The sequence below is a fragment of the Euphorbia lathyris genome, chromosome 8 (assembly GCF_963576675.1).
Source record: "Euphorbia lathyris chromosome 8, ddEupLath1.1, whole genome shotgun sequence".
Classification (NCBI taxonomy): domain Eukaryota; kingdom Viridiplantae; phylum Streptophyta; class Magnoliopsida; order Malpighiales; family Euphorbiaceae; genus Euphorbia; species Euphorbia lathyris.
In genome coordinates, this window is record NC_088917.1 from 7295010 (window position 1) to 7319773 (window position 24764).

Below are 24764 nucleotides of genomic sequence, written 5' to 3' on the forward strand. Positions count from 1 at the left end.
TAATTTTTATTTTGGAGTTTATTTGTGATAATTAGATAATAGGGTAGAATTAATTTATAAAAGAAATAAATATAAGGACCAAATTAACTCTTTTCACCTTAACTTTTAACATTGTTAGTCAATTTGGCATGTGTTTGCTAACGGAATGAAGTACATGGTACCATTTTGTAAACTTTTAAACCACATAAGTGTTGTTCGAAAACAGATGTAACCACAAGGTTTATTTTTGTCTGTTTCTAAAAAAAATTAGAAATTTGAATTTAATAGGAATATAACGAATGAATTGCGGATCGCTTGGCGGCGGCTGGGCACGAGGGGATGTTAGGTGTTTCCACCCTTTTTGATCCTCCTATCTATCTTTCTTCTCTCCTTTTAGAGGACAGAGTAGGGGTTAGCTTTCATAGGCTGATCCCAGGTTAGCTTTTGTCTCGGTGTTGGTTTGTTTTCTTTCCTGTTTCTACCAAAAAAAATAGGAATATAACGAATATGAAAAGTTTGTTATCCAAACCCTAAAAGCATGAATGAATTATTATTTTTGAAATTGGATATATCCATATTGTTATTTTTGTAATTTTCTAAAAAATAATGAAATTGGATTGAATCTTTGCCTTTTTCTTTAAAATCGAATGGATGGGTAAATTATATCGATTGCCATTGCTATTGAACTTTACCCGTTTTAATATTATGATCAATGAACTTTAATTTTTAAATGGTCACTGAATTTTACACTTTTTTAATATCGGTGGTCATTCAACTTTAACCAATTCCTCAAAATTACTGTTAACAATCTCAAAATGAAAATATTCAGGAATTAGAGTTGTTCAGAACGTCATTTACCATGAAACCACATTTTTTATTTTCCAAAATCAAATTTTTTGGAAGTTTTCTCTCTCTAAAAATACACTCACCCTCTCCTAATCAAACAATACCTAACTAACCTCAAAACGAAAATTTTCAAGAATTAAAGTTCTTTAGAATATCATTAACTCTCCGAATTTTTTATTTTAAGGCCATCAACAGTCGTTTTGAGACGTTGAGTGGCCATTGATGTTAAAAATTGTAAAGTTCAGTGACCATAATGTTAAGAATTGAAATTCAATGGCCACAATATTAAAATGGATAAAGTTCAGTGGCCATGAGTGTAATTTACCTTGTTAACTTTAACCACATATATTGAAAATTCTTCAACTAATTCGAATACCCAAATAAAAAAAAAATTAAAATTATATCGAATCATAAAACTCAACCAAAATAACAAGATTTACAAATCCCTACAATTTAACCAAACAAATTATAGTTAAATCTCACTCATTATCAAATGTTTTGTAATTAAATATTAACTTTAACCACATATATTGAAAATTCTTGAACTAAATGTTTTGTAATTAAAGTAATTTCACAAATTTTACCAATTTATGAGCTAATTTCACAAATTTTGCCAATGGTTTAATGCCTCTGTCGCGTGATAAACTTGTTTCATTTTGTCAATTAGTCCTATTTATTTAGTGGTCAATCTATCAGCTCCTCTCAACTTAACAAATGTTATACTTTGTGCCTTTTATGTGTCTGTATGGCATTGATTATCTCCTTCGGCCCATCTTGTACATTCTATTAACCTCTTCAACTCACCAGGTATAACACTTCGTGCCTTTAAGTTTTTATATCTTTTCAAATCAGTGAAAGAATAATTGCATAAAGTGTATTGGAATGGATGCAAAATATATTTTGGAAGGTGCATAAAATTAATCAAACATATGACAATTTTTTAATTGAGAGGGCTAACCGATAAAATGGGATACATCCAGTGGATAGTAGAGTTATTAGCTTTTTGCCAATTGATGAGCTAATTTAGTATAAAATTGACAAAGAATTCCAGATTTTTCTTCTTTTCTCATTCGCGATAATGCTTTAGGTAGGGATTCTTTCCGTTTTGTTTAGTTGTTGTTTTCTGGATGCTCTATTGTTAATTTTTGCTTTCGCTTTTAATAATATTAGGTATTACCCGGTCTTTATTCAAAAAAAACAATGGAGGTAACACACTTTTGTTACTTATTGTTGTCATCTCGATAAAAGTAATAATCATAAATAACAACATATTATAATCTTTTGTTATTTTCATATTTTGTAGAGTCTTATCATAAAGATTTAATACATTAAAAATCTCATAAACTTGTCGAAAAAGTTTAATGAGCCCTTTAAACTTATATAGTGTCTGGTTAGCCATCTCAACTTGTTTAAAATAATCTATTTAACATCTGAATTTATTTAAAATGACCTATTGGCCTTCTGAACTTGCTTATAGCGATCCATTTACTTCCTGAACTTGTTCAAAGTGACATACATTGCAATTTGTCTAAATCTGTAAAAGAAATTCAAAACTTAAAAAGTAAAAGTTAATTAGTGATTTTAAGTTTTTAGAACAAATTAACTTTGTATTTTTTACATTTTTATGGCGTTTTTATAGATTTGGGGACTTAATCATAACACTTTAAGTAAGTTTAAGAGACTAATAATACACTGTATAAGTTCCGGGGCAATCAAGTTTTTTTCGAGGGATATGATGTATTAAGCCTATTGTAAAACATTAGAGCATCTCCAACAACCTTTTAAATTAGCTCTTAAGTTAAAATTTGAAGAGTGATAATGAAAAATCAGCTCCAATAGTCTCTTAGTGGCTCATCAAATCACTAAGAGTCTCTCTCCACCTCTTAGTACCTCTTAAATCATTTTTTATTAATAATTTATTATTGAGGAATCTCTCTCTTTACACTATTGGTAAATATAACAACAATTAATAATTTTAATGATAAAACAATAAATAAGGAGTGAATATAAGGAGTATTATTGGAGATGATATGTCTTAGTCACTCTTAAATCACTAAGACTCAATTATTTATATTATTTTTATAAAATGCACTAAGAGTCTCTTGCGGATGCACTTACACCAACCCTCCATTAATATACAATTGAAGTACTAAATTTAAGCCATTAAAACATATCTTGATGAACTAAAAAGGTTAAAAAGATAGAAAAGATTTGTTAGAGCAATATTGGGGTAAATTACACGGCCACTGAACTATACCCATTTTCACATTATGGCCACTGAACTAAATTTCTTCCCGGTACGGCCATCAAACTTTATACTTTGTTACACCGGTGGCCACTGTCACCGTTGACTATGAATTTTCAACCGTTGATTCCCTTTTAACCGGCTGTCTCTCTCCTCTCATCCTTTTAAAATATAAAATTACCATTTTACCCTTTCATTTCTTCCTCGGCTTAAAGCACTTTTTGGCCCCTGACCTATCTAAAATTTGTGCATTTGGCCCCTCATCTATTATTTGGTCACATTTGGCCCATGACCTATCAAATTAGATAAAATTCAACCCATATTGAATGGAAAATTAACTTTGTTAGAAAATTAACAGCAGTCACCAATATAAAAACGACACATGACATATGAATACAATTAATTTTCAACTAGAGATGGTAATAGTAACTATTTTACACAGTAAAAAAAATCCTAAAAACTTTTCTAGTGTTCCGATAGAGTGAAAATTAATTTTATTTATGTGTCATGTGTCATTTTTGTATTGGTTACCTCCGTTAATTTTCCAACACAGTTAATTTTTCAGTCAATATGAGTTTGATTTTATCTAATTTGATAGGTTAGGGGCCAAATATGACCAAATAATAGGTTAGGGGCCAAATGCACAAATTTCGGATAGGTCAAAGCCCAAAAAGTGCTTTAAGCCTTTCTTCCTCCTCCCTCCTTTCTAACTGGACATTAATCTCCTCTGTTCCGGATACCAATTTTCTTGCTGTGTTCAGGAATTTGAGCTTTCTTCTGCATTTCTTTTTTCTGATTCCTCTTCAATGGCCTTGAAATTGAGTCCGATCCCAGAAAATCGAGATGATTCTGATTCAAATTACAATTAAAAATCAAAACAAAAACATAAAAAGAGAAAAAATCTAACAGAAAAAGAAAGGGTAAATTACACCCATGGCCACTGGATTTTACCCATTTTCACATTATAGCCACTGAACTTTATTTCTTTCTGGTATGACCACTGGATTTTACACTTTTTAACACCGGTGGCCACTTAACGCCTCAAAACGGCCATTGACGGCCAAAATTAAAAAATCCAAAGCATTAATTATATTTTAAGGAATTTTAATTCTTGAAAATTTTCGTTTTGAGGTCATTTAAGTGTTGTTTGTTTAGGAGAGAGAAAGCTCCAAAAAAAATGTGATTTTCGAAAATAAAAAATGTGATTACATGGTAAATGTCGTTCTGAACAACTTTAATTCTTGAATATTTTCATTTTAAGGTCGTTAACGATCGTTAACGGTCATTTTAAGAAATTAGTTAAAATTGAGTGGCTGCCGGTGTTAAAAAGTGTAAAGTTCAGTGGCCATACTGGAAAGAAATGAAGTTGAGTGGCCATAATGTGAAAATGGATAAAGTTCAGTGGCCATGAGTGTAATTTATCTGAAAAAGAAAACTCGGGATTTGAAAGCAAGTGAAATTGTTTGAAATTACCTGAAAAACAGAGGATGAAGATTTGAAAGCAAATGAAATTGTTTGAAAACATGAACTCTAATCGCTATTACTGTAACTTTCTTGGTCACTATTAGATGAACTCGAAGCCGGCGGCGGTGCCGTCGATGACCAAGGAACCACTTGATTTTCTTCATCATCTTCATTGCCATCTCCATCTCCTCCGTCGGAATCATCATCGTCGTCGGTATTATGTCCTTCCCTATTATTTTCATCATGGTCGTTGCTGCTATTTGTTTGATGGCCATTTCGAATTTCTTCTCGGCAAGTTGAATCGGTGATGCAATTGTTGCAGACGGAAGCGGTAGGGGTGAGATTAGGTCCGGAGGCGGTCCACGGAGTGAAGGATTGACAAATATTGCAGAGAAGAGTTCTTGAGTGTTTGGCTACGAGGAAATTTGCGGAGTGAACTTTGGAATCACAATCCCAACAGGGACTTGCTTGATCTGATTCACAGTACATAATTTTGGGAGGAAGGAATTGGATAGACAAGGAGATGAGAGAGAAAGGAAGAAACAGAAATGAGAGAGTAGGAAGGAGGAAGAAAGGAAAGTGTAAAATGGTAATTTTACGTTTTAAAAGGGAGTCAACCGTTGAAAATTCATGGTTAACGGTGATAGTGGCTACCAGTATAAAGTTCGATGGTTATACTGGGAAGAAATTTAGTTCCATAATGTGAAAATGTTCCATAATGTGAAAATGGGTATAGTTCAGTGGTCAGGGATGTAATTTACCCAGCAATATTGGTAACTACAACTTTCTTTGCTCTAATTGGCAAAATTACTTAATTTCCAAAAATGTAAATCACTGTCTTGTCACCTATCAGTTGTCACTCAAAATTAACACCAACAACCAGAAGAGAGAAGAAACCCAAAATCTGAGAAGAACAACAATGGCAGAAAAACAAAAAAGACCCACAAAACCCCACTTCTTCCAGCCTCTTCTTCCTGGATTCCAACACCAACTTGTAAGTTTCTTAAAATAAACTAATCTTTCTTCATAATCTCATTCCGATGATCAATCAAGTGATGTCGTTTTTCTTGTGTTTCAGTCAGTTCCAGTGTCGTTTTACCTGCAACATTTGAAGGGGGAAAACCCAGAAAAGGCAGTTTTGAGAAGTCCGATAAATGGGAAGCTATGGCATGTGAAGATGAAAGGGAGATTAATTGAAGATGGATGGCAAGAATTTAGTGAAGAACATGAATTGCATGTTGGTGATTTCTGTGTTTTCAGATATGATGGTGGTTTTGTGTTTGATGTTCTGGTTTTTGATCCAAGTTCTTGTCAAAGAGAGTATTCTTCTTTTACTGTCAAACAAACACCACCTGAAGTAAAAGAAGAAGATATAGCAGGAGAAGAAGATGAAGATGAAGGATCTCCAAGTAATTTTCTCTTTTTTTCTTCTGTTCTTCTAGTTTATTTGATGCTGATTTGGGGGTAAAGTTGCGTTTTGGCGTGATAGTGGCATTTTCGTAAATATAAAACACAATCAGAACATTTTATTGGTGTGATGGGAAAAAATCTGATGTACTTCCCTCCCATGTTTCTCTCATACAAAGTGGTCCCTTTTAATCATATGGTCCTTTTAGCTCATAAAATATATTATTTTAATTAAAAGGGATCAATTTTTGTAGGAGGGACATGGAAAGGGACACCCAAACGAGAACATCAGATTTTCTCCCGGTGTGATCTTTTTTATTTTGGAGGGGCAGATTAGTAAAACTCGCCCTGTCGCCGCAAATTCTCTGCCAACAGTGGCAGTTTAGTAAATATAAAGCTTAGTCTGAACATTCTATCCCTGCAATCTTTTTGAATTTGAAGGGGCAGTTTAGTAAAACTTTTCGTAAATATACGGCATTGGTTTAAGTAGGGGTAAACAAAATTGACCACTAACCGAAGCTAAACAGGAATTGTAGTTTGGTTCGGTTATTTATTTAGTTTGGTTCAATTCGGTTTTTAGTTATCGGTCCATATAACTGAAAACGAACCGAATTATGTATATAATATTTATTCTACATTGTTTTACTTTTACTTTGCTATTTAATATATTTACTATTAAAATACTGTTTTTATTTTAGTTTATATTTTATTATATTTTTTTCAATTCTTTTATTTATTGTAATAAAGTTTGGTCGGTCATCGGTTAGTAACCGAACCGAGAAAATTGGGTTCGTAACCTTACTCGGTTGTGTTTTAATTTCAAGAGAAATTTTGGTTTTTAACTTATAGTTCGGTTTGGTTAGTTACCAAATAGATGCTCACCCGTAAGTATAGGGGTAAAAAAAAATAGTCAATTTAGTCCATAACTTGTGTTTTTTGTTAGATTGGTAGCTTTTTGATATGTGTGATGAATGCGAGATTTGATTTTCAAGTCCAAACCCGTCCCAAACCAGGTTAAAGTGATAACAAACTGAGCTTGGATAAAGTGTTTTTAGATATAAGCTCGTAAGGCCCGAAACCCGGCCCGATCCATGAACAAGTATACTCTAAATACATTTTTTCTTTTGCATCCCTGCCCATTTCCTTCCCTCTAAGTAAACAAGGTGAAGAGTCCATTTAAGGGTGGCAACTGGGTTGGAATTCTCCGAAAATCGCAAGGATCCGAATCAACGGGATAGGGAATCACTAAATTATTCGGGACAGGGTAGGGACCGGGGAAAATTTACCCTCCAATGGCTAAATTTGGATGGGGTGAGGTGAGGTGGGGTGGGGGTTACTCCTCGAATGGTGGGGAGCCCCACCCCGCCCCGAAAAATCCCAATCCTCTTTTTTGGGATTCCCCAAAACCATTCTCGAAAGTATTGAAGGGAACGGGGAATGCATCCATACCCCCGCCCCGTCTGGTTGCCACCCCTAGTCCATGTTCATTAATGTTTTTTGTCTTTTCTTTTTCTATGGATGAAATGCCTATCCTATGCTTGGATATCTGATACATATAATTTAAATTAAAGATGTCAGAACGGGTTATAATCGTGTTACATGATTTATATGTTTCATATGAGTATACATGATATATAATTACAACGAAAATGATAATTATGTCAAACAGGTTGTCTTTATAAATGTGTTGTCGCTTAAGAAACTGACAATCCTAATCTATGTTGCACATAAACTCTTCGTGGATAGCATTTCAGTGTTTCGTGTCCGTTTCTGCTTCATTACCATTTCCTACCTATATTTTTTCTAGAAACAACGTTTTCCGGTTTCCGTTTCCATACAACATAGGTCCTAATTGAAAAGATGTTGTTTTGTGAATGATAATTGTGTCAAACAGGTTATCTCTGTAAACATGTTTTCTATGCATGAAATGCCTACCCTATGCTTGGATATTCAATGTTGTAAGGGGTGTTAAAACGGGTTATTGTGTCATAATCGTGTTTACATGATCTATATGTTTCATATGATTATATATGATATATAAATGCAACAAAAATGTTAATCGTGTTCATGTCAAATAGGTTATCTCTAAAAATGTGTTGTCGCTGACAGTCCTAATCTATGTTGCACAGAAACTCTTGTCGACAGCATTTCCGCGTTCTGTGTCCGTTTCTGCTTCTTTTCCGTTTCTATTACAGTTTCCTAGCTATATTTTTTAAGAAACAACATTCCCAGTTTCCATTTCCGTGCAACATAGGTCCTAACTGAAAAGATGTTTTGTGAACGATGATAATCGTGTCAAACAGGTCGTCTCCGTAAACATGTTTTCGCTTACGAAACTGAAATTTTGAAATGCAGGAAACATGCCAAAGCAAAGAAAGACATGACTAAGTTCGAAGGAAACCCCGGTTCTTTAGCTTCTCAATACCCTCATTTTATGAAGAATTTGACATCTTATGCTGCTAATTGTCCTATACTAGTTAGTTCTGAGTACTCTTTTTCTCTATTTACATACGAAATTTCGGGTTAGATAACGATTATATGTGCATTTAAGCAGACCATTCTGAAGGAATTTGCCCGGGCGAACGGCCTGGACAACAGATGTTGCAAGATTGTGCTTTTGAATGAACAAGGAAAGGTGTGGATGGGGCGCTTAGGATTCAAGCAACGCGACAGTCAACCTTATATTAAGCACTGTTGGACCGCTTTCCGTTGTGCTAATTCGCTTAAGGCGGGGGATTCTTGCGTTTTCGAACTCATTCGAGATGGTGAGAAGCCTGTATTGAAGATAACAAGTGAGTTTTCTGTTTTTTCTTGCTGTTTTTCGATGTGTGGAAGGTTGTTTCTGCTCTTTGATATGTTATGTGATGCATGGAAGAGCGGGAATCCCGCGTTTTTTTAAGTATGCTTTTGAATGAAGATGAAAGATGGGAACTTTTGTTTGACACGTGATATGATTCATTAAAAGGGCGGGACCCGTGTTCTCTTAGGTATGCTTTCGAATGAAGATAAAGATAAGAACTTTTCTTTGACATGTTATATGATTCATGAAAGGGAATCTCGCGTTTTCTTAAGTATTCTTTTTAATGAAGATGAAAGAGAAGAACTTTTCTTTGAGAAATTAATGATTCATGAAATGGCGCGATCCCGCGTTTTCTTAAGTATGTAGAATTTTTATTTGACACAGTTATATGGTTCGTGAAAGGGCGGGAATCCCGCGTTTTATTTAGTTTAATTTTAAATGAAGCTGAAAGACAATAACTTTTTTGACACATTATATGATTCGTGAAAGGGCGGGAATCCGGTGCGTTTTTTAGTATACTTTTGAATGAAGATGAAAGACAAGAACTTTTCTTTGACACATTATATGATTCACGAAAGGGTGGGAATTCCGTGTTTTCTTAAGTATGCTTTTGAATGAAGATGAAAGATAGAAATTTTCTTTTGACACATTATATGATTCATGAAAGGGCAGGAATCCCACGTTTTGTTTAGTATGCTTTTGAATGAAAAGGAAAGACGAGAACTTTTCTATGACACATCATATGATTCATGAAACGGCGGGAATCCCGCATTTTCTTAAGTATATAGAACTTTTCTTTGACACGTTATATGATTCATGAGATCTATTATCCAAACGGATGGAGAAGTAGATGGAGATGTTGCTCATAGGATTAAAGCTGGTTGGTCGAAGTGGAAGAGTGCTACGGGTTTCCTTTGTGATCCCGGCATGCCTAATAGATTGAAGGGAAAATTCTACCGGACGGCAATTAGACCAGCATTGTTATATGGTACGGAGTGTTGGGCAGTGAAACACTGCCACATCCATAAGATGTCGGTGGCGGAGATGCGTATGTTGAGATGGATGTGTGGTCATACGAGAAAGGACCGGGTGCGTAATGAATAATTAGGACAAAAGTAGGGGTCACATCTATTGAGAATAAAATGAGAGAAAACCGACTAAGGTGGTTTGGCCATGTGAGACGTAGAGCGCTTGATGCGCCGGTTAGGAGAACCGAAGAGTGGCAAAGGGATGTAGTGGTGAGGGGTAGGGGAAGACCTAAGCAAACTTGGAGGAGGGTGATCGAGAGTGATATGAGTTTACTGGAAATTGAGGAAAATATGGTAGTGGATAGGACGGATTGGAGGGAGCGAATCTGTGTCGCTGACACGACTTGACTTTCACGGTTTTATATGATGGTTCATGTTAGCCGACCCCGAATCATTTCGGGACTAAGGCTTTGTTGTTGTTGTTGTTATATGATTCATGAAAGGGTGGGAATCCCCCGTTTTCTTTAGTTTGATTTTAAATGAAGCTGAAAGACAATAACTTTTTTGACACATTATATGATTCGTGAAAGGGTGAGAATCCCGGATTTTTTTAAGTATGCTTTTGTACAAAGATGAAAGACAAGAACTTCTCTTTGACACATTATATTATATGATTCATGAAAGCGCGGGAATCCCGAGTTTTCTTTAGTATCCTTTTGAATGAAGATGAAAGACGAGAACTTTGCTTTGACACGTTACATCATTCATGAAAGGGTGGGATTCTCGCGTTTTCTTAAGTATGCTTTTGAATGAAGATAAAAGACGATAACTTTATGTCAAACATGTAGACTAAAAATCATCACCGACGGGATAGACTAAAAATTAGCGACGGATTAGTAGGGGCGGTTTAAACCGCCCCTACACCTGATTCTAGAATCCCTTTTGACTCTAGGGGCGGTTAAAACCGCCCCAACATAATATATGCATTATTTATTATGCATACTATTTTTTATATTTGAATTTGCTACCTACAATAATTATTGATTAATTTAATTGTACAAATCAATTCAAAAAGAATATATAATATCAAAAAATTCAACTTTTGATATATTACTAAATTCAATACATGATTCTAAAATTATAAAACACTAAATTTAATGAAGTATGTCATTTCAATATCACTATCTTAATATTGCAACACTAATGTCATTTAAATATCAAAATAAAACTATTACATGAGATCCCTCTTGTTTCTAAATTGTCGATCTTCCACCCATACTTATTGGAAACCTAGACACTAATGGCATTGCCTCTTAGTGCCAATGTTGCAACAATCACGAGCTCTTTGGCAGCCAGTGTCACAGTGTGTGTAATCTTCAAGCCTGGAAATAACTCTCCACATCTTTCACTTTAGGAAGTCGATCCTGAACTCCAAATAAAATTTACCTCATTCAGTTAAAAAGGAGCCTCAAGTGTTTCATCCCAAACATCTGCGCTCCCATTTGAGACATTTTCAACATCTTCTTCCATTGATAGCCTGATATACTCCCTATGCGCAAACCGATCCCAATCTGTCAAAGTTGGATCCTCACGCTCCTGTCCAAACCAAAATCAGCATATGATAATATACCCCACAGTTGATAATGTCATAACTAGGGAAATAAAAATCAGCAGAGTAATCAACATATCTGGCGAATTAGAAATGGATCACGGCTTTCAAAAGCCATGAACTTATTGAGGTTAAAAAGTATATTGAAAACATTTCAAGTCTCGCAGTGTGATAAAAGCTTCTCTCTGCAAATAAGATTACACCATTCTTAATGCACCAAACAGAAATAGAAGATTCGAAATAGCTATTTGAGTTTTCACCTTCGGTGCAATCATATCTACAATTTGACACAAGATATCCTCAAATAGTACAGGCTCCTGGGCCATGCATTCCATGCGGTGCAGCTGCTCTTCATAGAAGTATAGCAAAAAGTTAAAATTGTGTTAACTCCCTAACTGAACGATTTAATAGCTAGACCAGGTCAATCGTTAGACATCACCTAGGAATTTAAACAATGTGTCTGGATGTGTCCTTAAGTGAAATAGTCATGAATTTTGACTATCCTAATAAAATTTCAAGTGATAACGTTTGAAAATGCACATTGACACAAGTTCTCAGCTAACATCAACATCAAATGCTAAAATGCAAGTTACACCAAATATATCATAATACTGCTGCATAGCTAGAAGCAGTTTAAAGGGTTAGGCATACTTTTCCATCAATCTCTAACTTGAGCATTTCCAATTGAGTTAATACTTTCTCATCAGCCAGCCATGTTTTTCCCTCTGTTGCCTATCAAAAACACACCAATGGCATGAATACACAGCTAATCAACTCCCCTCTTCTGTTGCCTATCAGACTAACCCTTTGTTTGACCATTTGTTTCCATTCAAAAAAAGAAAAGAAAACAACCAATGATATTAACAACATGTTTTGTGATGCAGCAAAAGAGTGTCTCATCTTAATACGACCTTCATCAAATATGATACCCTCAATAGTCATCACAAATACAGATACATTAATCGCTAACATTCTCATGCCTAAAGTGCGTAGTTTTGACTTGAAATCCATAACTCATCCTGTTGTAAATCCATATCAAAAACTTCAATCTTGGAGTATCTAGAATTAAAACAGTTCATAACAAAGAAACACAAACAAATTCAAGGCAAGTGCAAAACACAAAACAAATGAAAAGGAACTTTAAACTCGACTTTGATGTAACAAGAATATGTTTTAACATTATCATAAAATGTCTTACAGCAAGGTTTTATAGTTTAAATGAACAAAAAAGAAAAAAAAAAGTCCAAAAGCTACAAGCTAGAACTTACAAAATTTCAAGTGGCAGTATGTTATCCTTCACAACTAAGAACAACACATATTTCAACAATTCAATATCTCACTTTCTCTGTTTATTAGTGTTTCCTAATTTTACAAACACTTTGTCCAAAGTCCTTGACAGAACCCCCTTAAAAGCACTTGAAATGTAGCAACTGAACATGACTTCAAACCATCAACCATTTCAGGATTACCAGCATAAAATATCAATGGTGATCTAATCTCAAAGCAACCAATCCTAATTACTACTATATCAATGGTGATCTACAAGTCCATTCCAAATCTGTGTAACCAGCAAACTATATGGCAATGCCTCTTTAGGAAGAAAATTACTAGACAGTTTTATTTGGAAAACAAAAGAGAATCTCAAAAAATGTAATTGCAACTATTCATTACAAATAAAGAAGCACATAGAATATATACCTTTAGCCTGTGATCATAGAATATATACCTTTAGCCTGTGATCACCGCCTACAAACTTGACTCCCAGAATGTGCTCTTCATTCTCGAGGAGTTCGAGCCTCTCTGTATTAGTGGTAGCAGACATTCACTTCCCTAACACTTCCAATCCCAAGCTCTCCATTCATGATGCACCTACTCACGAATGGTTTGTATCTCTGTGGCTGATTGAATCGCCTAACCAGTGACCATACCTAATCCAAAAGAATTAAGAATTTCCGTTAGTCATTGATGTAAAAGAACTCGGCAGTTTGGTTGATCAGAACTTAGAAATGAAAATTATCCGTGTAAACCACTGAAAACAGAAATCTGGTCATTCCAGAAGCAGTTCAGCACAAAAGAATAAATTAAAAATTGGTTATAAGAAATCAAAGCATAAAAATACAAAAATCAAGGAGTATAAAAAAAACTGAAACCAAACAAAATCCAGCGAGATCGAGATCGATCTGGATTCCTCCATTGACACAAAGAAGAGAGTCAAACACAACGAACTAAACCACCTAGATGGATCCAAGAGAAGCTAGAACTTACAAAGCCGAGTAGTCCTCAGCCGTGACCGAGAAGGAGCATTTCGCCTGCGATTCTCCTCTTGCATTTGTTATCACAAGGGATTAGAAAAGTAGAAAAAACATAAAAATCGTTTTCTGTATAAACAAATCTCAATTAGCAAACTCATCCAAATTTCTAGAGAGAAAGAATGGTCGATGAACCAGACGGACGAAACAGGATCATAGGGAAGAAAGAGGAGGAGGAAGCTCTGTTTTCCGTAAGCGGTTTTAATGGGATCCAAATGGCAGATAAAACAAATTAATGGGCTTTTCTATAGTGACGATTTATGGATCCGCCCTTTTACAATACATGGATAAGCCCATTTAAGCGGTTTGTCTTGCAGCTGCTATGAAAGGGCCGGTAAAGCCCACTTTTCTTGTAGTGCCGACGCATAAAAAACAGCCAACTTACAACGTCTCACGAGCCGGAGCTGGATCTTCATCGGGAAATCTGCATGTTCATGTCATTGTGAAGCAATCTTACATCAACAACAATCGAGACTGGTGAGTAGCATTACTACTTTACGCGAATCTCGTATACAACGACCAACATTTTATTGTATGCGGTAAAACCTCTATAAATTAATAATGTTGGGACTATGAAATTTTATTAATTTATAGAAATATTAATTTACTGAATTGGTCCAAGTCGAGACCATGAGAAATTATTATTTTAAAGAGGTCATTAATTTATCGAGTATTAATTTATGAAGGTTTTGCTGTATGTTGATGAATTACAGAGAATACCAATTAAGTTTGCAATGAAGAGTGGCATAGCTAGAGAGTGTCCGGAAGAGATGACTATTCGAAACGAAGGAGGGAGATCGTGGACAGTTTCGCTCCTGAAAAGCGAGACAGGAGGTTTTCGTATAGGACAAGGATGGAGAAGATTTGCAAGGTCAAATGGTATCAAAGCAGGAGATTTCTTGATGTTGGAACTCATCAGGAAAGGAAAGAAGCCTGTTATGAGAATTTCGGGTGATTATCGTTTTCGCTTTCTTAAGTTTTCGTTTCGAGTTTCGCTGCTTGGAATAGATGTTTCTTTTTGTAGTTGTTGAAGGTGCGGAGAGTGAAAAGAACAGCTTGGAGGTTGAAGGTGCGAAACGGGGTGCAGAGAGCGAAAAGAACAGCTTGGGAACTCCAGCAGACGTTGAGGCAGTTGCAGAGATCAAGCAAGAAGTAGATATTATTAGAGATATTTATTAAGTATTTACTGTTATAGCATTTACTGTACTTATCTACACAACAGTTAGACAGAATTAGAGTTTCACTGAAACGTGAACTGTACTATGTATTTATACTATTTTACACATCAATGATAATCACCGAGAATTACATTGTTACATGGTATCAGAGACTCTACTCTCCTTCCCCCTCTAAAATTCCGAAAATTCTGTCTTCCTCCCCCAAACCTAACCTTCCGCCGCCGCCGCCGGCCCAAACCCTAAAGCTACCAAATTGCAACCGTCGCCCACCCCCCCCCCCCCTTTGTTTTCCGTCGCCATGACTAATACCTCAGCCACCTCTAATACAAACACCAACAACACTGCGAATTCCAACACGGAATCTCCCATAATCGAGAACAACACAAATCATCCCGCCCTCTCCCTCTCAAACATAACGACCTTCATCAAAATTACCCTGGACATTGAAAAAGGCCACTATCCAACCTGGGCAGCCCTATTCAAACTCCATGCCACTGCCTTCCAAGTCCTAGATCATATCATTCCACCTTCTGAAACCCCTGCTACATCCCTCAAAACTCGAAATCCTGCCTTATGGTCCCGTATTGATGCCATAGTCCTTCAATGGATATACAGTACCATATCTTTTGATCTCCTTCATACCATTATTGAGGCTGATTCCACCGCAGCCACAGCCTGGACTAGTTTACAGGATATATTCTCAGATAACAAAAACTCTCGTGCCCTTTTCCTACAACAAGAATTCTCCAAAACTAAGCTTGACAATTTTTCTGATATTTCTTCCTATTGCCACCAATCTCATTATCGCGGTGGGAGATACGGACGCAACTACCGCGGCCGCGGTGGACGGTATCGCCCTGCTCACTCGGGCTATCGTCCTGCTGCCTACGCGCAATGGGTTCCTCAATACCCATGGGTGCCCCAACAGCAATGGTCCGCTCCACCCTGCCCCTTCCCAACGAACAATTGGCAGCCACAGTACTCTTCAGGCCAATCGAGCTCTCAATCTGGCATTCTTGGTCCTCGTCCACACACACAGCAGGCACATGTGAATATGGTCTCCCCATCCTATGTTCCGACAGACATTGCTGAAGCCATGCACACCATGTCAATCACACCACCTCCTGATCAATGGCATATGGACACCGGAGCAACATCTCATATGACAGCTCATAAAGGTACACTTACGTCTTATTTTAATTCGAGCTTCAATGGCAATATTATAGTCGGTAATGGTACTTGTGTTCCAATTTGTGGATCTGGCAATACGCAATTAGACACTAAACATTGTCCCTTAAAATTAAATGATGTCTTACATGCTCCACAACTCATAAAAAATCTTATTTCCGTCCGAAAGTTTACTAAAGATAACCATGTTTCTGTTGAATTTGATCCTTTGGGTTTTTCTGTGAAGGATATACAGACGGGAATTCCTATCATGAGATGTAACAGTAAAGGAGATCTCTACCCAGTCACATCTAGTCCTTCCGTGTCGTCCTCCTCTCCGTCTGCGTTTACTGCATTGTCTTCTGATGTCTGGCATAGCCGTTTAGGTCATCCAGGACCTCCTATACTGAGAGTCCTGCAGAATAAAAATTTTATTTCATGTAATAGGATTAAGGATATTTCTGTGTGTTCTTCTTGCATTAATGGCAAACAAATAAAATTACCGTTTCAGTCCTCGTATAATGTCGCATGTATGCCTTTTGATTTAATTCATAGTGATATCTGGACTTCTCCTACTCTAAGCTCTTGTGGTCATAGATATTATGTACTGTTTCTTGATAGCTATACCAACTTCTTATGGACGTTTCCGTTGGCTAATAAATCCCAAGTCTTTTCCGTCTTTCTCAAGTTCAGTTCATACGTTCAAACCCAATTTGAGAGAAAAATTAAAGTTTTCCAATGTGACAACGGAGGTGAATTTAACAATCAATCATTTCGTCAATTTTGCAATGAACACGGAATGCAACTTCGTTTTTCTTGTCCTTACACATCGCCTCAAAACGGTAAATCCGAACGCACAATCCGAACTATTAACAATGTCATCCGCACTGTCATGAACCATGTATCTATTCCATATAAATTTTGGCACCATGCACTTGAACTCGCCACATACCTCCTAAACATTTACCCTCACAAAGTATTAGGATATAATTCTCCCACCAAAATGTTATATAGGAAAGATCCCACATACTCTCATCTCCGTGTGTTCGGTTGTCTTTGTTTCCCTCTCATTCCATCCACATCTCGTCACAAACTCGAAGCTCGGTCCTCTCCGTGTGTATTTCTCGGCTACCCGTCGAATCACCGAGGATACAAATGCTTCAATCCCTCCACAAATAAATTCATAATTTCTCGTCATGTCGTGTTTGATGAATCTGTTTACCCATTTTCCTCAATTTCTACACCTACCGCCTCTATCCCTGCACTTCCCATGGAAGACGCATGCTTGTTCCTTCCTGCTTCTATTTCAACACCGCAGTCCCCCGTCGTAGCGTCATCTCCTGTCCGCGTCGTTCCTTCGTCCCCTCGCGTCTCGTCCGTGTCAGTATCGACCCCGCGGTCTTCCGCGTCCCCTGTTGCGTCGACCCCGCCTACGTCTCCTTCTCCCATCGCGTCGTCCGTCGAGTCTGTCCCGTCCTCCGTCTCGTCATCCTTCGAGTCGTCTGATGTCTCTCCCCCCTACTCTTCTTCATCGCAAAACACAGCTCCTGCCTTAACATCTATTCCGTCTACCTCTATTTCCCCACAAATGAATAACCAGCTCTGTAATCCCAACAATCACACTATGACCACCCGCGCCAAACATGGCATTCACAAGCCCCGTCGTATGCTCAATTTAACTGTTTCTGCACCTACTCAAATTTCCCCTCTTTCTAAAACACCGGCTATTGCACTAAGTGATCCAAATTGGACACAAGCCATGACTGATGAATTTGAAGCTCTTATTGAAAATAAGACGTGGGTACTAGTACCCCATCCAAAGAATGCTAATGTTATTCGTAGTTGGTGGATTTTCAGGCACAAAACTAAATCAGACGGATCATTCGAGAGGTATAAAGCACGATTGGTGGGTAACGAATCAGGACAGTTGGCAGGTGTAGATTGTGGTGAAACGTTCAGTCCCGTGGTCAAACCTGCAACCATCAGGGCTGTTCTTAGTATTGCTCTATCCAAAAGATGGAATATCCGTCAATTGGATGTCAAAAATGCTTTCCTCCATGGCAATCTCAATGAAACGGTATATATGCATCAGCCTTTGGGTTTTCGTGACCCCCGACATCCTGATTATGTTTGTCTGCTTCAGAAATCTTTGTATGGCTTAAAGCAAGCACCTAGGGCCTGGTACCAGCGTTTTGCTGCATTTGTCACCAAAGTGGGATTCACCAATAGCATATCTGATCACTCGTTATTCATCTTTCAGCAAGGCACGGACACCGCCTACATTCTCCTCTACGTTGATGATATTGTTCTTGTAAGCTCTTCTGACAAACTTCAGTCCTCAATTCTATCTCAGCTGAATTCTGAATTTGCAATGAAAGATCTGGGACCCCTTCACTATTTTTTGGGAATATCGGTTACACACTCACCAGGCTCCCTATTTCTGTCTCAAAAGAAGTATGCCTCAGAAATTATTGATAAAGCTGGGCTTGGTTCCTGCAATCTAGTTGCTACTCCGGTTGACACAAAACAAAAGCTCAGTATATCCTCTAGCTCAGCGTATCACAATCCTACTGAATACAGACAGTTAGCCGGCGCACTGCAATACCTTACTCTCACCCGGCCAGATATCTCCTATGCAGTTCAGCAGATCTGTCTATTCATGCACGACCCCAAAACATCTCATATGGCAGCCCTTAAACGCATTCTTCGGTATATACAAGGCACTCTTGATCTTGGTCTCACATTAATTGCTTCATCTCCATCGCAGTTGATCTCTTACACTGATGCGGATTGGTCTGGTTGTCCCGACACTCGTCGCTCAACCTCCAGCTACTGTGTTTTCCTTGGTGACAATCTTATTTCCTGGTCAGCCAAACGACAGCCCACGCTGTCCCGTTCCAGCGCAGAAGCCGAGTATCGGGGTGTGGCCAATGTTGTGTCTGAAACATGCTGGATTCGTAACCTTTTACTTGAGCTCGGGTACCCAATTCAAAAATCTACAGTTGTTTACTGTGTTAACGTCAGCGCCATTTATCTCACCGGTAATCCAGTTCAACACCATCGAACCAAGCATGTAGAGATGGACATTCACTTTGTCCGGGAACGTGTTGCCAAAGGCGAAGTCCGTGTGCTCCATGTCCCGTCCCGATATCAAATAGCTGACATTTTCACAAAAGGCCTGCCCTCACCTCTGTTCGAGGACTTCAGAAATAGTCTCAATGTTCGGCCTCCGAACCTTGCGACTACGGGGGTGTATTAGAGATATTTATTAAGTATTTACTGTTATAGCATTTACTGTACTTATCTACACAACAGTTAGACAGAATTAGAGTTTCACTGAAACGTGAACTGTACTATGTATTTATACTATTTTACACATCAATGATAATCACTGAGAATTACATTATTACAGATATTATGTAGACGTGGCAATTATCGTGTTGGAGTCGTGTTCGTGTCGTGTCATTTCGGGTTCGTGTTAAAGAAAAGTTAGGAACTCCAACAGACATTGAGGCAGTTGTAGAGATCAAGCAAGAAGTAGATATTATGTAGACCTGACCATTATCGTGTTCGTGTCGTGTCATTTTACGACCTCTTATGTAATTCCTGTCAAAAGCCTTGTTTAACTTTGGATGATTTCAAATTGGCATTAGCTGCCATATTCAACATTATGTAATTCCTGTCAAAATAGATAACATTTTCATTTCTTATTCCTGGAGAAAAAAAGGAGGTAAATTACACCCATGGCCACTGAACGTTACCCATTTTAATATTGTGGCTATTGAAATTCAATTCTTAACGGAATAATCAATGAACTTTACAGCTTTTAACACGGTGGCTACTCAACGCCTCAAAACGACCATTAACGGCCTCAAAATAAAAAATTCGAAAAGTTAATGATATTGTAAGGAACTTTAATGATATTGTAACAGTCATTTTGAGGAGTTAGTTAAAGTTGAGTGGCCACTGGTGTTAAAAAGTGTAAAGTTCAGTGGTCATACCGTTAAGAATTGAAGTTCAGTGGCCACAATGTTCAAAAGGGTAAAGTTCAGGGGTCATGGGTGTAATTTATCCAAAAAAGTTTATAGATTTAGCTCATACTAGCTATGTTGCCCGAACATGGATAGTATGTTGCCCGAACACGGATACGTATACGGTCTCCGAAACGGACACGGAAAACGTCATTTCTATAAAACATAGGATACGGAAACGTGTAAATATTAAAAATATTGTGGCACATTTAAAAATATTAAATAAATACGTATAGGGATAAGGTGTAAAAATACCCCTAACATTTACGCCTAGGAGCAACTTTACCTCTAACGTCTAAAATGGTGCAATTTTACCCTTAACGTTAACAGTCAAGAGCAATTTTACCCCTAATATTAACAAGTTGGGTAAATTGGAGAAATTATTCATCAAATTGTGCTCTCGGTTATGAATTTTGTCATCTATAATTCTTATGTGCGTCATTTTATTACTAATTAGTAACTGTTCACAAACATATGCTTAAACTTGAATTTTTTTTTTAAAATATATTGTATTTTGTATGAGTTGGATAAAAAAAATTCAAATTTAGCCGAATTTAAAAATATTAATCTTCAATTCTATTATTAACTCACAAAAAATTTGAAATATTTTTTTAGAATCATATGTAGAATTGGTAAAATTGCTCTTGCCTGCCAATACTATGGGTAAAATTGCATCATTTTAGACGTTAATAATAAAATTGCCCATGCCTGTAATCTTTAGAGGTATTTTTACACTTTATCTCATACCTTTAAAAGTAGTAGCAAGTGGTAGTGTTGAAGCAAAATTTTAGAACATACCAGAGAATTTTAGTTTGCGATTTGTGAAAGATTACTGCACCATATTTATATAGATTGAGAAATTTGAGAATCAGTTTTTGTATTAGGAGTTGCATCAATTCCCTCTCTCCTTCGGTTATTTGCGACGGCAATTGCTCTATTTGTCTCTGTTTTTTTAGTTGCATCATATCTCAATCTGTAACTACTCTCTTTTCTGTCTTTTGTTACATTTTCTGTATATAAAGATATTCATTTGGTTATTCATACTCATTTTCCCTTCAAATAACGATTGACCATCACTGCAATCGGGTTCGGTTTACCTCGTCCTTTTTTTTTGTGAAATGAAATGCGATCAGTTTTTGTTTGGGAAACGTGTTTCCTAGACTGATTCGTGTATCCAACTTCTAAATATTACGAAAACGGTTCTGAAATGTATCCGAGCCATTTTTTGGCGTTTCTGAACCGTATGGGAAATGTGATACACAGGCATGTTGACGTTTCGATGCTTCATAGCATACTAGTATAATCAAAGATTGGACAAAAAATGGACATGATTGGAAGAATAAAGGAACTGTATAGATTCTGGTAGTATTTTATGGAGACAGAGAGGCAGGACCATCTTTCCGTCCTTGAGATGGTTTCCAGAAGTCAGAGGTACTCCTATCTCTTAGCTCTGTCATCCAACGTGTATAATATAGACCAATCTTTTTTTCCATCAAAGGTTGGGGCGATGTTAGATCTAGCTTCTGGACATCCCAACTAGATTGACACCCTCAAAATCAGGATCAACAAAACCCAAATATATTAAAAGAAATCAAAAAAGTTCAAGCACAGGGGGAGAAAACAAAAACAAAAAAACGAAATCAAAGAAAACACAAATAAGCAACATTGCAAATGTCATCAAAAATAAAAAGTAAGCAGAAATCGGAGGCTGAAGGCCACCAAATCAGGTCGTATAATATAGACCCATCTTGTTTTCCGTTAACATTTCATCACTAAAGAGTTGACAAAGATTTAAACTCTTGCTTATTTGATTAATTAGAGACATAGTATACAGAGTAACCATTTAAATCAAAAATTTAAATTTTTTATCATATTCTTGATTAATGACGAATGATACTAAGTTATTTTTAAAGTGGAAATAAAGTTGAAAGTTAAAATCATAATAAAAGAAAGTTGATACCTATTTGAGCAGAATAAGAGAGGCAGGGTTGATCATTTTCATGAGGTTGCTTGTTCTCAATGGCGATACAGGATTGATCGGTTAGAAGGTTGATTTTACACATATATATATATGTGTAAAAAAAAAATCGAACTTGTTCAAATTCTTTTCATATATACACGTGTTATAATCTGAGTGGTCAAGAACTAATATAAGATTTCTCAAAATTAAGCTACATTGTATTTAAGATTCTTAACATGTAAAAAAATTGTGTCTAATAGAAAAAATCGGATTTAGAATGGTCTAATAAACTAAAAAAATTAGAATTTTGGATTTAAGAATGATATAACGAATATGAAAAGTTTGTTATCCAAAACCTAAAAGCATAAATGAATTGTTATTTTTGAAATTGGGTATAACCATAAATTATATCCATTGCTATTGAACTTTATCCATTTTAACATTGTGGCCACTGAATACTTTTTTTTAGTACCGGTAGTCATTCAATTTTAGCTAACTCCTCAAAATTACCGTTAACGATCTCAAAATGAAAATATTCAAGAATTAGAGTTGTTCAGAACGATATTTACCATGAAAGCATATTTTTTATTTTCCAAAATCACATTTTTTTATGCTTTCTCTCTCTAAAAATACACTCTCTCTCCTAATCAAACAACATCTAACTAACCTCAAAACAAAAAAATTCAAGAATTAAAGTTTTTTAGAATATCATTAACTTTCCGAATTTTTTATTTTAAGGCCATCAACAGTCGGTTTGAGGCCGTGAGTGACCACTGATGTTAAAAATTGTAAAATTCAGTGACCATAATGTTAAGAATTGAAATTCAATGGCCACAATATTAAAATGGATAAAATTCCGATGCCATGAGTGTAATTTACCTTGCTAACTTTAAGCACGGATATTCAAAATTCTTGAACCAAATACCCAAATAAAAATATTCAAAATTATATTGAATTATTGATTTTTTTTAAGAACTCAACCAAATTAACAACATTTATAAATCCCTACAATTTAACCAAACAAATTGAATTGCAATCTCACTCATTATCAAATATATCCACTAAATGTTTTGTAATTAAAGTAATTTCACAAATTTTACCAATGTATGAGCTAATTTCACAAATTTTGGGCTTAATACATCATCTTGTACCCTGAACTTATCCAAAAAGGTTGATTGGCTTTCTGAATTTTCATAGCCTCCTAAACTTGCATAAAATGTTCAATTAGCCTCCTAAACTTATATAAAATGTAATCAGTTGATTACTCGGTTGCAAAAAAGTAAGTTAAATGCGGAAGATGTATTCCACGTTTTTTAGAATGTTATTACATAATTCAAAACTAGAGTAAAAATAAAGTTATTACTTGCTCAATTATAAACCTTGTATTGTCTAATATTACAATCGCAATACCCCGATCTTGATTGTTTTACTTTTGTAAGACACGTGGAATACATCTTTCGCATTTAACTTACTTTTTTGCAACCGAGTGATTAATTGATTACATTTTACGGAAGTTCAGAGGGCTAACTGAATATTTTATGCAAATTCAGAGGGCTATTGGGACACTTTGTAAGTTCAGGAGGCAAATTAACCTTTTTGGACAAATTCAGGGAGCAAATGATGTATTAAGCCCAAATTTTGCCAATAGTTTAATGCCTTTGTCGTCTCATAAACTTGTTTCATTTTATCAATTAGTTCTATTTATTTAGTGGTCAATCTATCAGCTCCCCTCAACTTAACAAATGTTATACTTTGTGTCTTTTATGTGTTTGTATGACATTGATTATCTCCTTCGACCCATCTTGTACATCCTATTGGCCTCTTCAACTCACCAGATGTAACACTTCGTACTATTAAGTTTCTATATCTTTTCAAATCAGTGAAAGAATGATTGCATAAGATGTATTGGAATGGATACAAAATATATTTTGGGATACATCCGATGGTGGATGGGGGAGTTATTAGCTTTTACCAATTGATGAGCTAATTTAGTATAAAATTGACTAAGAGTAATGGAGGTAACACACTTTTGTTACTTATTTTTGTCATCTCGATAAAAGTAATAATCATAAATAACAACACATTATAATCTTTGTTATTTTCATATTTTGTAGAGTCTTATCATAAAGACTTAATACATTAAAAGTCTCGTGAACTTGTTTAAAAAGTTTAATTGGTCCTTTGAACTTAAATAATATTTCGTTAGCCTTCTCAACTTGTTTAAAATAATTTACCTGAATTTATTTAAAATGACTTATTGACCTTCTGAACTTGCTTACAGTGATCCATTTACCTCATGAACTTGTTCAAAGTGACATACATTGCAATTTGTCCAAATCTGTAAAAAAAAATCAAAACTTAAAAAGTAAAGGTTAATTAGTGATTTTAAGTTTTTAGAACAAATTAACTTTGTATTTTTTACATTTTTATGGCGTTTTTATAGATTTGGAGACTTAGGGTCTGTTTGTTTTACCTACTATTTGATGTTGCTGTTTGCTGTATGTTGTATGATGTTACGGTTTGCTGTTTGCTGTTACGGTTTGCTGTTTAGTGTTGGAAAAAAAATTGATTTTCCAAAAAGCAGAGATTCTCTGCTTTTGTAAAAGGCTGCTTTTCGGGTGTAAAAGGCAAACAAGAGATCACTAACCAAACACCTAATGTTGCTTTTCAGATGTAAAAGGCAAACAGGATATTACTAACCAAACACCTGAAACTCTCCATTTTGGAGTGAAAAAACAAAAAGGAACATGAAAATGAGCAACCAAACAACCACTTAATCATAACACTTCAAGCAAGTTTAA

The 24764-nt window shown here is 36.0% G+C and overlaps 2 protein-coding genes across 10 annotated transcripts; one reads left to right on the top strand and one right to left on the bottom strand.

Moving 5' to 3' along the window:
* The first annotated feature begins 5351 nt into the window (after positions 1–5351).
* Positions 5352–8617, top strand: LOC136204020 (B3 domain-containing protein REM9-like). The gene is made up of 4 exons (XM_065995220.1): positions 5352–5528; positions 5613–5943; positions 8297–8417; positions 8496–8617. Exons 1-3 carry the CDS (start codon positions 5454–5456, stop codon positions 8323–8325), a joined length of 435 nt encoding a protein of 144 aa, XP_065851292.1. The 5' UTR covers positions 5352–5453; the 3' UTR covers positions 8326–8417; positions 8496–8617.
* A 2245-nt stretch (positions 8618–10862) lies between these two features.
* On the bottom strand, positions 10863–14006 carry LOC136204021 (probable serine/threonine protein phosphatase 2A regulatory subunit B''gamma). 9 transcript variants are annotated; one of them, XM_065995222.1, is made up of 5 exons: positions 13584–14006; positions 13045–13246; positions 11970–12050; positions 11579–11662; positions 10863–11503 (listed from the first exon to the last, which is right to left on the bottom strand). In XM_065995222.1, the coding sequence occupies exons 2-5, from the start codon at positions 13138–13140 to the stop codon at positions 11450–11452; spliced, it is 315 nt and encodes a 104-aa protein (XP_065851294.1). In that variant the 5' UTR covers positions 13141–13246; positions 13584–14006; the 3' UTR covers positions 10863–11449. The 9 variants fall into 9 exon arrangements, 2 of the variants coding, with proteins under 2 accessions (XP_065851294.1, XP_065851293.1); XM_065995221.1 differs by having other exon boundaries at positions 10863–11305; positions 13584–13914; XR_010675003.1 differs by lacking the exon at positions 11970–12050 and having other exon boundaries at positions 13017–13246; positions 13584–13914.
* Between the last annotated feature and the right edge of the window lie 10758 nt (positions 14007–24764).

Bases quoted from the DNA above. Each gene is read 5' to 3' on its own strand.
- LOC136204020 (XM_065995220.1), top strand. From the start codon at position 5,454: ATGGCAGAAAAACAAAAAAGACCCACAAAACCCCACTTCTTCCAGCCT. The intron at 5,529-5,612 runs GTAAGTTTCTTA...CTTGTGTTTCAG, and splicing joins CTGGATTCCAACACCAACTT to TCAGTTCCAGTGTCGTTTTA. The intron at 5,944-8,296 runs GTAATTTTCTCT...TTTGAAATGCAG, and splicing joins TGAAGATGAAGGATCTCCAA to GAAACATGCCAAAGCAAAGA.
- LOC136204021 (XM_065995221.1), bottom strand. From the start codon at position 13,140: ATGTCTGCTACCACTAATACAGAGAGGCTCGAACTCCTCGAGAATGAA. The intron at 12,051-13,044 runs GTATATATTCTA...TGTTTTTGATAG, and splicing joins GCGGTGATCACAGGCTAAAG to GCAACAGAGGGAAAAACATG. The intron at 11,663-11,969 runs GTATGCCTAACC...TATGAAGAGCAG, and splicing joins AGTTAGAGATTGATGGAAAA to CTGCACCGCATGGAATGCAT.